At 40.1% G+C, this 12,551-nt stretch overlaps 1 protein-coding gene across 1 annotated transcript in view; it reads left to right on the forward strand.

Moving 5' to 3' along the window:
- Positions 1-12,551, forward strand: part of antxr2a (ANTXR cell adhesion molecule 2a) — a 77,810-nt gene that overhangs the window by 6,066 nt on the left and 59,193 nt on the right. Inside the window, 8 exon segments of the mRNA XM_069169360.1 lie at positions 1,182-1,253; positions 2,601-2,682; positions 2,776-2,880; positions 3,022-3,090; positions 4,525-4,605; positions 7,351-7,411; positions 7,692-7,787; positions 10,696-10,765. Of these exon segments, the coding sequence (XP_069025461.1) occupies positions 1,182-1,253; positions 2,601-2,682; positions 2,776-2,880; positions 3,022-3,090; positions 4,525-4,605; positions 7,351-7,411; positions 7,692-7,787; positions 10,696-10,765 (636 nt within the window).

Consider the following 12,551-nt stretch of genomic DNA (forward strand, 5'->3'; position numbering starts at 1 on the left):
TAATGTGGATCAGTCATCATTTTATTAAACTACCGATGTTAGTCTTCAATTGAAAAACAGCCTCGTGGATATTATCTGAAGAGTTTATCGAATTTTTAATTAACATGTAGGAGCATTTCATCTGAATGCTAAAAGCACAACATTATTTGAAAGTGTTTGAAAAGATGTGAAAAACTTCATCCTCCTTTATGAAGTTAAAGTGGAGCAGCAGTAACGACGCGTGTTGGAGAAGTTTTAATCATCACGTACATGGATTTGGTTAAAAGGAAATTTATTAATTCAAATGTTTTACTTTTTATTTTTGATACGAAACTCAGATATTGTATTGGCAATGACATCAGAAATATTCAATTAATATTCATCGTCGCAAATTGTGGATCTTGTGAATTTCTGTCTGGTTGTATTTGCACTTTTTCGTTCCCGTGTGGAAGATGATTTGGCTGAATTAGAGGCGCTTTGAAAGAGTTTTCAGATGTATTCTCACATCCTCGTCTCTGTTTCTACTAACTGAAGCTGGATATTTACCCAGAAACCAGCTGTGTTTGTTAAAATAATCAGTTAATATTTGTGAGCTGGATATTTCTGAGTGCTCTGATGTGACTGAAGGTTACTGAATGTAAACATCAGAGAAGACTAAACTTCAGAGACACATCAGAGCTTCTGGTGACAGTTAACGCCCTTAAAGACACAGGTCCAAAACATACAGTGTGTGTGTGTGTGTGTGTGTGTGTGTGTGTGTGTGTGTGTGTGTGTGTGTGTGTGTGTGTGTGTGTTTATGTATGCCTCCTCACCACAACATGCTTCCTGTCTGAATAATCACTTCCTCGAGCCCACAGAAGCTGCTTTAAGTCATCCACTAATATTAGTTGACATTAAGACAGCGCCTTCTGTTTGCTTCATTATTTATGTGTTTTTTAATTTTTTTTTAACTGAACTGAACTCATGTGAAATCTTTATATGAACCTGTCAGTCACAGCGAGTAGTTTTCATGTTTGTCTGAGGGGGAGGCGGTTTGAAAAACAGCTCAATGGACAGAAGTGATGCTTTTATGCACTAAGTAAATAAAAATGCTAAAAATAATGTCAGAAACTGATTCTGCTGCTCTAAAACAGGATCCAGCTCTGCGTGGGACGTTGTGAAGAAATGCCGTGTTTTCTATTAACTTTTGTTTTTCTCTTCAGCCCGAGAATGAGAGTCTCCTTCATCGTTTTCTCAGCACAAGCAGAAGTCCTGCTGCCTCTGACCGGAAACAGGTACTGACCTCTGAACTTTGACCTCACGCTCAACTCATGACACTCAAACATAAAACGTCTTCACAGGTTTTACATTTTGTGTTAAAAGCAGCCATGAGATTACAAATGGTTTAAACCTTCTTCAGGTGTTTGTGGTGGTCAGAGATCAGCAGAGTTTTATGGTTTTATTTATCTGAGTTCTGAACTGGGATCATTTGCAGATAATTAATTTGCAGGGTTAACATAAACATAAACAGATCATCATGTCAGATTCTCACCAACATTTCCTGTAAAACATGACACATATGATTAGATGAATATTTAAACAACATCTCGTATATATTTCCTCATGCTGATATATTTGTCTGTTACATAATTCGGACTTTGTCTTCATGATGAACTCAGAGCAGCAACAAAGAATAGAAAATGAAAAATGGACCCCAGAGAATCAGATCTGTTTAAAATGAACTGATGTTTATGAAAGAAACATGTTTCAGGTCATCATAAGGTCATCTTTCTTTCTTTCTTTCTTTCTTTCTTTCTTTCTTTCTTTCTTTCTTTCTTTCTTTCTTTCTTTCTTTTATGTGTTTTAGGTGCCATTTATCAAAATATTCTATTTTCGACGTGGTCTGATATTTCACGTTTTTCCACTACTGCGTCAGGAAAATGTAAATTCCTGACGAGCTTTGACTACAAGATGATGAATTCAAAGACTGGGTGATAAAAATAGCTGACAGAACAGCTGAATGTAAAGTACTATAGATCTGTAAATACAGGAGAGGGAACCGTTCGCTGCCACGCCAGCGATAAGAAACATGCTCCCATTTGATAAATATTTTGCTCAAGAGTCAGTGTGTTTCTAAGGGTGATAATAATTGTGCAGAATATTTAATTCGTGAAAAGCTTTGTACCAAAAACACCTATGAGCTTAAAAATTCATGGGGAACAGAAAAGTGAACAGAAAGGGTAATGCTAGAAATATAAAACAAAAGTCAGGCGCCTCAACATCTGAACCTTCTGTTCAGTATAATGTTTGCATGGTGACATGAGGTCGAGGTCAGAGGTCAAATCTCCACTCAGGCTCTATATCCTGAAAAAGACTGAGATTCAGTGAATAAACAACTCTTCTTCTCTCGTTAACATGTTTTCTTGCGTTGATTCATCAGCGCGGTCGTGACTGCAGATTTAAAGCACATCAAGAAGCTTCAGTACAGAAAGTGATTATCAATGAAGTTTAACTTCCTGTTTTTCAAGAACCAAAACGTTCAACCAGAGCGCAGAGAAATAAACATATCTGGAAATGTTATGATATATTTTTAGCACTGTGAAGACCAAGTGGATGACCTTTAATCTGATGTGTGTTTTAAGATACGAGATCGAAGAAGGTCTGAAGCGCCTGCGAGCTGTTAATCCAGCAGGTGAAACATACATGCACGAAGGAATCAAAGAGGTCAGTTCACCCTCTCCAATAATTAAAGACATTTGATCGTGAACAATGTTTGCGATATCTGGACCAATGTTTGTCCTCGCTGTGACCCCGAAGGCTTCAGTTCAGATCCAGAAACAGTCGACCAAGTCGTCGAGCATCATCCTGGCTCTGACGGACGGGAAGCTGGTGGTCTACGTGCACGAGCTCACCGTGAAGGAGGTGAGCTTCACTCTGACTTTCATATTTATTCATTTAATCACTGAACTCTGTCCGGCATGTATTCACTTTCATAGCGTCTTATTTTGATCTCTTTCCATTCAACCTGTTGCACATCATCCACACTTTCATTTTGAACCGCAGGCCGATGAAGCAAGGAAATACGGCGCTCGCGTTTACTGTGTGGGCATCAAGGACTTTGACGAGCAGCAGGTAAGAGAGCTCCTGTTTTAATCTGCAGCAGCTGAATGTGTGCTCGGTGATTAGGCTTTCTGTGTAACACACGTCTTCATGTTGGAAGAGTGACAAGAAAGGTAAACAACATCAGTGTTATCACCTGAGTGGGGAAGACGTGCGGAGTGATGTTCCACCTGCAAACTCTCCCTTTGTGTTCCCGCAACGGACAACAGAGGCTTCAGCTTAAATTCATGTCACTAACAATGGATTAAAAAATACTAACTGACTCACGGCAGAGAAAAAGCATTTCATCTGCATATTTAGTTTGAAATCCTCTTTTTTTGTTTGTTGCTAAAATAAGGTGGAGTCCTGTGAATCCAGGGGAGTTCTGGAGTTTGCAGGACTGCAGTTTCTGTATATTATTATAGTTTCAGGTCTCTCGCTGTCTGCAGTGATTCACAGATATACTTTGGCTGTTTTATTGAAGATATGTTTGGCATTATTTATTTATGAATTACAGAGAGAGATATGACATGCAACAAAGACAAGAGAAAGTGCATATTTGAACCAATCGCTGGTATTTTTTGCACTCGATTGGCTGTGAAAATGTATTTTACACTCCTCATGATACAACAGTATATGATAAATAAGTGAAAAAGGGAACAGACACTAAAACAAAACAGAAGAATTACAGAAAAAGTGTCCCTCATCATGTATTTCTCCTTAAAGTGCATATTTATTAATTTCTTAAGACATGAGAAGTGAATTCTTTGGTGTTGTATGATTTGTTTTCTCTGTTAATGACATTGTGTTTTAATTAAGTTACTCTCTTAGAAGTGGAACAAGTGAGTAAATAGACTTTACATGTGCACAGACCAGCGGGGTCATGTGACCATCAGTAGATTCTGTTAAACACAATGTATTGGGGCTGTAACTATTAATAATAATAATTAGAAACTGTGGAGAAGAAGCATCGTTTTTTTTGGCTGTGAAATCTTTAATTGGCCAACGACACCGTTCACATTGTTTTTATTGTCTTCAGTATTTGTCTCCTCCTCAACATTTAATCTGAGCTCGGATAATAATAACAATGATGATGATGATGATGATGATGATGTCAGGCTGTCCGAGCTTCAGCTCCTCAAGTCACTTTACTGTCCCTCCTCCAACATGGTCCCCGGTAACCATTGGTAACCCTTGGTAACCATTGGTAACCATCCCGTGATGAGTGCTTATTAAGTCAAAAACAAAGACAATGTTGCTCCCAGTTTGTGGCGCAGTGATATTTTTTTTTTTTTTTTTTTTGAATAGTTGAGGAAAGTGTTTGCCACAGTCATGCCATCTGCTCCGTCTCCTCCTGCCTGTGATATGAAAGGAAAAGACAGTGCTCAGTCATAAAGAGGAAAAGAGGAAAGCAGTGTTAAACCAGCAGCACGCCTTGTTTACTCCACTCTCTCATCGTACCAACAGCTTGCTGAAATTGCGGACACCAAAGACCATGTGTTTCCTGTCAAAGATGGCTTCCACGCTCTCAAAGGCATCGTCAACTCGGTAAGTTTGTGACTCCGTGTTTCCCTCTGAGTGTGTTGATCCGTTGGTTTGTGTCTGTGTGTGTGTGTGTCTGTGTGTGTGTGTGTCTGTGTGTGTGTGTGTGTGTGTGTGTGTGTGTGTGTGTGTGTGTGTGTGTGTGTGTGTCTGTGTGTGTGTGTGTGGTCGATGCGGGAGATTAACAGGTGAGTTCCAGCTGAATGTCTCATCTCAACATCTGGACATGTCGGTGTCCACTAAGGTGGTAAAGTCGTGCAGATTATTGGTAAATTGGAGTAAATGGCCGGACGAGTTGTTTCTTTTGGCTTCGTTAAAGTTTGTCACGAATGAAAGCTCAGTGAAGTTGCTGCATGGAAAATGTCTGTGGAAATAATGGCTCGTTGTGGAGAAAATGTCTCCGCAGCAAATTACACGCTGGAACGGGAACAGCTTTACGAACAGTTAGTGTCCGGATGACATCCTGTTCACTCTGTTTTAATGTGTTCAGCATCTAAACTTTTCTTTTCCTAATTATAGTTGTGACTGAATGCCGGCATCATACAGCGATCACATCCTGTCAGAGTGACGTTACTATCAGAGTCGGAGCCCTTTTAACTGTGTTTATATGAAGTTTCCCGTGCAGCCTCGTCCTCCGCTGCCAACCACTTACTGATACTTTCCATTTGCTGTCAGCAGAGGTGGGGTTGTATGGCACCGTCATTCAGCAGAGCTCTCTGACCCGGGCCGGACTTACATCTGTGTCAGAGCCGACAAGGCCAGCAGTGTTCAGAGAAAAGAGAGCAGAAGGAGATGGAGGGACACGAAGCCAAAGGGCGGGACTCGTTTGTAGTTAGGAGGGAGTGTGAAGGAAGATTGATGAGGCTGTCTGCTACAGGAGGATCATGTAAAACCTGCGGCTCTCAATCTTTGCAAAACATGAAATGGGAACGATGCCTGGCTGCAAAAAGAAAATGGGAAAAATGGAGATTTGTCATGTCAATCTATTTGAACAAAAAAATGTATTGATAACAAATATACTATGTATGCAATTGCAGAAATTATACGACCTCCAAGTATCTTCTCGAGTCTTTTAAACTGAATCTAGGTTATCTATATTCCATATATTTTGTGCAAAATGAGTAAATAAATATGCGAGTCATTGAAAACAAGTGTAATACCAAGAATTAAGTGTGTCTAAAGCCTCTTAAAGATGCACACAGTCTTTGCCGTTAACGTCACATATGTGTTATTGCACGCTTTCAACACACCAATTATTCCCCAAACTGTTGGAGTGGCTGCGTGAGGAAGCCCAGGACAACAACAGAAAGCCGAGGCGCTGAGCGCGGTGACGCTTCCAGCATCCAAATGAAACCCGGAGCATTCCTCTCTGATTAGTAATACTGGATTCCTGACTACTTGGCCTCCTTTCTTCTCTGTTGGATTTGGAGGATTTGAGATCATCTGTGCAGCCTCTTGCTGCAGGATCCTCGCTGCCGCTGTGATCGAATGACAAAACTCACAGAAAGAGAAGTTGGCTTTTCTGGACCGTGTCGGGACGTTTATTCTTCCTCTTTGTTGTCTGAGCTGCAGGCCCTTTTGGGAAAACCCCAAATTGCAATTGCACGGCATCGTTATCATTAACTTCCCTCAGCTACTGAACACAGCTGAATTTAACAGCCTGTGCAGATATTTGGATGTTAAATAACGAGACAGAAAGTTCCCTCCCTCGTCAACGTTCCCACTTAATTATTTCCACTAAGGGAATAAAAGCATCCTCATCCTCTCCGGCAGTTACAACACTGGCTGAGACATTTGGACGACTGCCTCCGTCCCGTAAATCATATTTGTCACTCGATCCCGGATAAATTAATGAACTGAACCAAACAAAGGATCTGATCTCAGTGTTCAAAGCTTCTATTTAAATATCTCAAACACTGAGGATGTAGTTTGTAGCTCTTCTAACCCTAATAAATCACTTCTCGCCTTAAAAACTTCTGTATTTTTGCTGTAAGAGTGAGAGGCAGTTTTCCTCTCAGGGGGAGAACCTCGTCTTTCCCGGGGTCTTCCCACCATCTCCAGCTCAAACAGGCAAACACTCAGTTTTGTTTTATTTCCCTTTTTTCTTATTTCCTGTGCGCTGCCAAGGAAGTAATTAGACGGGGAGAATAGTGGCTCAGAGGAGCAGCAGCAGATCCGTTTCCTCCCAGCTGTCATCGTCAGCCCTCGCCCCTTTTAACAGTTCCATATCAAATCATCATATTTAATAAGGCTGCTGTAAACACTTCCATCTCCCAGTCCTCAGATTGAAGCTTCGCCCAACATCAAATGAAAGGTTCAAGTGTCCCATATTCCTCTTAATATGCTTCTTTCTTACTCGCTGTGTTCTGGGATTTGCATAGTTTGTCCTCTGTTGATTTATTGAATCGCAGCGGATCGTGCGGCTCCATGACAGTGGGCTCACACGGCCCTCTTTATATGATAATGCAGGATCCCGGAGGTTTTTAATAGAACTGAGGAACAGTAATAGTCTTGCCTTTCCCCATAAAGGCTGACACAGCTGCTGTTGTACCTCCTGTTCTCCTCGCCGCTGACACTCGGCGCTCTCCGTTAGCCGCCAGGCCGCGGTCGGCAGCGAGACGTCTCTCAGGTGTTGCTCCCTAATCTGTTTTCTAAACTTGACAGAGCTGATAACGGCGGGGTCTTGATGTATTTATTCTCGGCCCTCCAGCAGTAATGTACCCATTTCATTTATTTTTCCTCACCCTGCAGATATTAAAGCGATCGTGCACGGAGATCCTGAGCGTGGAGCCGTCCAGTGTCTGTGTGAACGGTAAGAGATCCTCCTGCTGAAGATTCATCCTTTTTTTTTTTTTCCTGCATGCTTACTGAACTTCTGCCATCTTTCCAAGAGATATTGGAGATACTGTATTTGTCAGATTCAAGCAGTGGAGAGTCTGCTCACAGAGGAGGAGTAGATCCATGTTGGCAGCGTAAAAATCACATGACGGAGCACCAAACTCTCCACCGAACATAAGAAAACTGAAATCATCTCAGCTTTTTGCAGTTTTTTGCCCTAAAGTCGAACTGTTTATGGTTCCTCATCTCCACAGAGTCCTTCGACATCGTCCTCCGAGGGAACGGCTTCGCCCTCGGACGCAGCAACGAGGGCGTCGTCTGCAGCTTCATAGTCGACCAGCAAACCTTCAGTAAGTAGTGGATACGGGTGGAGGCTGGTCACATCTCTGAACCGCAGAGGTCAAAGTTCAAACCGCGGCACGAAATGCTCCTCCGGCACCGCTCACAGGAAAAAAGACAAATCAAATCAAAATGGAATTTAAAAAAAAAAAAATTTATGTACTTTATTTTACTAAAGAAACAAAAAACATTTACCCAAGATGCAACATTATGAAACATGCGGTTGATCAGACATTACAATGATGGAAATGCATGTCAGTTCATTCATTAAGGAGCCAGTAGTCATCTCTTTGGGTTACATGCACCATTTTTTTTTCCCAGTATTTCACAAATTTATCAACCTGCAGATTTAATAAAAAAATTACCCATTCTCTCCATATCTTGAATGTTAGTCGTGATATCTATCCAGTCAGACTTTGTTGGAGGTTCAGGCTGTTGCCTGTTTTGATGTTACAGCCTTCTTACTAGCTGCTAGCAATATCTTTAGAAGATATTTGTCTTGCGCTAACCGGTGAGCTGGAATAATAATACAATAAATCTCAGAGAAAGAAGAGTGCAGTTCCTCACTGAAAACATGCTGTGATGCCTGTATGACCTGGACGGCTCCAAAATATATGGACATGGTTTCCTCCAACACAGACCGCTTCCTAACTCACCCGTCTGTTTACGATGGTTCACTGCAGCCAGATCTTCAGGTGGAGTTCACACTTCATATGAATGAAGAAAGACTTGAAACACACACTCCCGTCGAAACTGCACACATTTTCTGGCAAACTGATTTTACTCTGCAGACTTTTTGTAGCGTCTTAATTAAAAACAAATATAAAAAAATGCTTGTGCTGTTAAAAATACCAGACAGGAAAGTCCAAAATCATAAAAAGTAACATTAAAAAAGCTGTTAAGAACACACACACACACACACACACACACACACACACACACACACACACACACACACACACACACACACACACACACACACACACACACACACAAAATCAAGAGCTAAAGTTGCTCTGTGAAGGTATATGAATATAAAAAGGATGTTATTTTATAGAAACATGATTTATTTGCTTGACAACAAAATCTTCTCTTTTTATTTTCGTAAACTTCCACATCTCTCAGTCGAAAGATGAGAAAAACATGATTAATTGGACTTTGAGTAAAACCAGTTTTTCCCTGACGGTGTAAACACAGTCTGGGCTGGAAGCACATCTGGGCCACCGAAACTCTGCAAATTGTCCTCCATGAATTTATACGTTGCATCCTGTGATCTGATCAAAGGTTTCCCTGGAGACACTAACTTGCTAACTCAGCAGTAACAGACCCTCCACCCTCTTTACCCCCGTTGACCCGGTCTGCGAAGGCGTCGTCGTTTCTAATCAGGAACTTTGGTCACTGAACATCTCAGCAGTCAGGAAGTCCTGTTGTTCAGCTCGCTGTAATGTGAATCATCCAGAGGTTGAAGGCGGTAAACGGAGCGCGGTCCGGACATGTCTGTTATCTCCCAGCAGCGTCTTATCGATACGCTCTGAATACAAAGGAAAGGAGGCTATGTAGGTCACCGTGCGCCTTATTTTGAGCTCGCAGTCTGTTCCGTTCAGAAATCCTTTTTCAGGAAGGAAACGGGATTTGGCATCGAGAGCCAATCTTTTAAAGCTCTCATTTGGCCGTGGGATCTGTGGGATCGGCGACTGCCAATGACAACACTTCCATCCCTGACAAGTTATTTTTGATTTTCAACATTTCAACTAGACTAAAATACTTGAGCATATTTTTTTTCCTCTTTTAAAAAAGAACCTCATCTGAAATTAGGAAGTGGCCATTAGCAGATGTCTTCCTGTTAGTCCTTTCTCAGTTTAGGCTGTCTCACATTCGCCCACTTGGGGCTATTTATTCCCTCATTGGCTTTTGCATGTGTTCAGTGCAGACCTTTTTAACAGTGGGGCACCTCCATAATTATGGACAAGCGTCATGGCAACTATGGAGCTCACACAGCTCATATGTGAAACAGATGCTTCGATCGTCTCCGTCACCGAAACCGTCGGAGCCTCTTTGAGACAAACAGAAAAAATATCAGTAATCTGACTGACCTCCACGACTGAAGACGGGTCAGACCTTTATCAAAGTGTTCTGATCAACACACACACACACACACACACACACACACACACACACACACACACACACACACACACACACACACACACACACAGAGATTATAATCCAATCTGTGATCTATTTATTTTTTTTTATCCTCATGCAGAATTACATTTCTGAAATATTAAAAATAAGACTATTTATTTTACGTTCCTGAATTCAACAGAAACGTGTACATAAAAAAGAAATGAAGTTTACAATATAAGTGGTATTTAATTCATTAAACTGAGTGCTTGTGCTCATGAAACAAAAAAAGTTATTTCCAAATTAAGTTGCTAATGATGTTTGAAAATGATTTCTAACGCAAGAACTTATAATATATTTTTATTTCATATGAACAAATGTTTCAGGGTTTAGTTGTGATGACAAAGATGTGATGCTCAGTCTGTTTTAAAGATTTTAAGGCACACATGAGAATAAAATACATTTACACGGTTTTTATGCTGATTTAATTCATATCTTGGCGTGTTTCTAAAGCAGCGTTTATGGAGAATAAATTCTGCCTCAGGATCATTCAGTGTGCCTTTTATTGCAGTTACCACGTCTGTCCACAGGGGCCGCTGTTGTGCAAATTGCATAGGCTCGTTTTACAGAAAAGAAAATATAAAATGACAACAACTAATAGAATATAAACTCAGATGCAGACACACACTGGAAATATACACCGTTATAATAACTACAGTTTATGCAATCTGTTTTATTTATCGTATGATATAATCTGTGAGGTTAATGTCAATCTTTTTTGAAATGTTTTTGCAGATCACAAGCCGAGCACTGTGCGTAATGATTATCTGCTGTGTCCTGCCCCGAAGCTGCATGAAGTTGGACAGTAAGTAGCGAGTGGGATTTTTGTTGGAGGGAAGAGCTGGCAGAATATTTCAGTGTTGCATATGGTGCAAATATTGACTTTATAATTAAATATTGGTATATCACTGTCACATATTTCTTAATTATGTGGCAGGTTTCTCAATTACCAGAACACAGTAAAAACTAAAAAGCTGTTCTACTTCCTTATCACCTTTCATTTTTTTCTTTTACCTGATTCAAATCATTTTATGAATTAATTTAAATACCATTTAATATGTTAAATGAACATGTCACTAGTGTCTCTTGACGAGGGTTTTCTAGCGTGACCTGATCAGAGGTTCAGTCTGCAGGAGTTTTGGAGGATCTATTGGCAAAACATGAAATATAATATTCATTATTGTATTTTCTTTTGGGTAAAATCACCTGAATCTAAAGATTCTTGTGGTTTTGTTACCTTTAAATGAGCCCCTTTAGGGAGCGGGTCCTCTTCCTGGGAGCAGCCATGTTGCACTGCCATGTTTTCTACAGTAGCCCAGATGGGACAAACCAAACACTGCTTATAGAGCGAGACTTGTGAATTGATCTGCGAGTTTCACAGCCTGCATAGATTCTCTTACACATTTGGAAGGAGAAAGGGAAGCAAGGGATGTTCAGGGTGGTTGCAATCTGAAACTTCACCAATAGATGCCGCTAAATCCTCCTTTAAAATTTGGACTTACGTTTTTTTGTTTGGACGAAAACTTAAAAGCGAACGTCTTTTTCTTACTTGCAGTCGAATTCCACGGTTTCCTACATCTGTTTCAAGGTTGAATCTACAGTGAATACTGAGTTTTAACCAAGTCTTGTTGTGAAGGAAGGAGAAAAGAAGGGAGCACACTTCACATGTTATAATTTTACAGTAACACAAAACTACCATGTAATCTGCAGTTATTGAATATTTAAGTAGTTTTTTTAGAAGTTATTATTAAAGTCCTTTAGAGCCGCTTGAAACAAAATTGGCCAGTGAGTGTAAGAACTGTTCTGTTTTTGTTTTGTAAAAAAAAAAAAAAATGAGCACAAGAAATTAAACTACATCCTAGTAAAAACAATATGGTAGTGAAAACCAGATTTAAATCATTGCCATAAATCAGAAAAAATATTGCTAATAAATAAACATAAAAATGTAACTTTCTCGAGTAAAGGACTGAAAATATTCACAGCATGCATGAAAATTCTAGCAACATTTCCAGGAAGTATGTTTTCCAAAACAACCCATATGTAGCTCATCTGCTGAGGATTTAAGTTTAGCTCTCTGCATGATGAAGGCATCACATCGCATCTATAAATGGGACCATCGAAATACATATAATATGTTATCAAATGAATAGTTCTGTTTCCAATAATAGTGAAGGAAAGAAAAAGAATAAATCTAGAAGTTTATCTTTCAGTCGGCTCAGTGAATCCTGTCAGATTATTCATCTTTGACTCTGACGGTTTTCTTTCTGTTTTTCTTTCTGCGTCTCTGAGCGGCTTTCCTGCGTTCAGTTCTGCTGTTGGTTTGTTTCCTTTTTTTGATTTAAATTACCGTGTCTCTCTTAAGTTTAGCAAAGATGTTTCTCGCCTCTTGGTTTGTCTTGGTTTTACGTGCATGGTATTTTTTCCTGCTTGTTGTTTTTTATGTCTGTTTTAGTGCGAATAAGCAACGACTAAGTCTATAAATCAGCTGTATGTTAAAAGTCTAGTGTGAAGACGCAGTAAACAGAAAAACACTCCATACATCCATCTCGCGAAGACTGAAGTAAAAACAGTGTAAATATGTGTTTATTCCA

The sequence above is a fragment of the Embiotoca jacksoni genome, unplaced genomic scaffold (genome assembly GCF_022577435.1).
Source record: "Embiotoca jacksoni isolate LCO1_2020_lvr unplaced genomic scaffold, fEmbJac1.0.p SCAF_44, whole genome shotgun sequence".
Classification (NCBI taxonomy): domain Eukaryota; kingdom Metazoa; phylum Chordata; class Actinopteri; family Embiotocidae; genus Embiotoca; species Embiotoca jacksoni.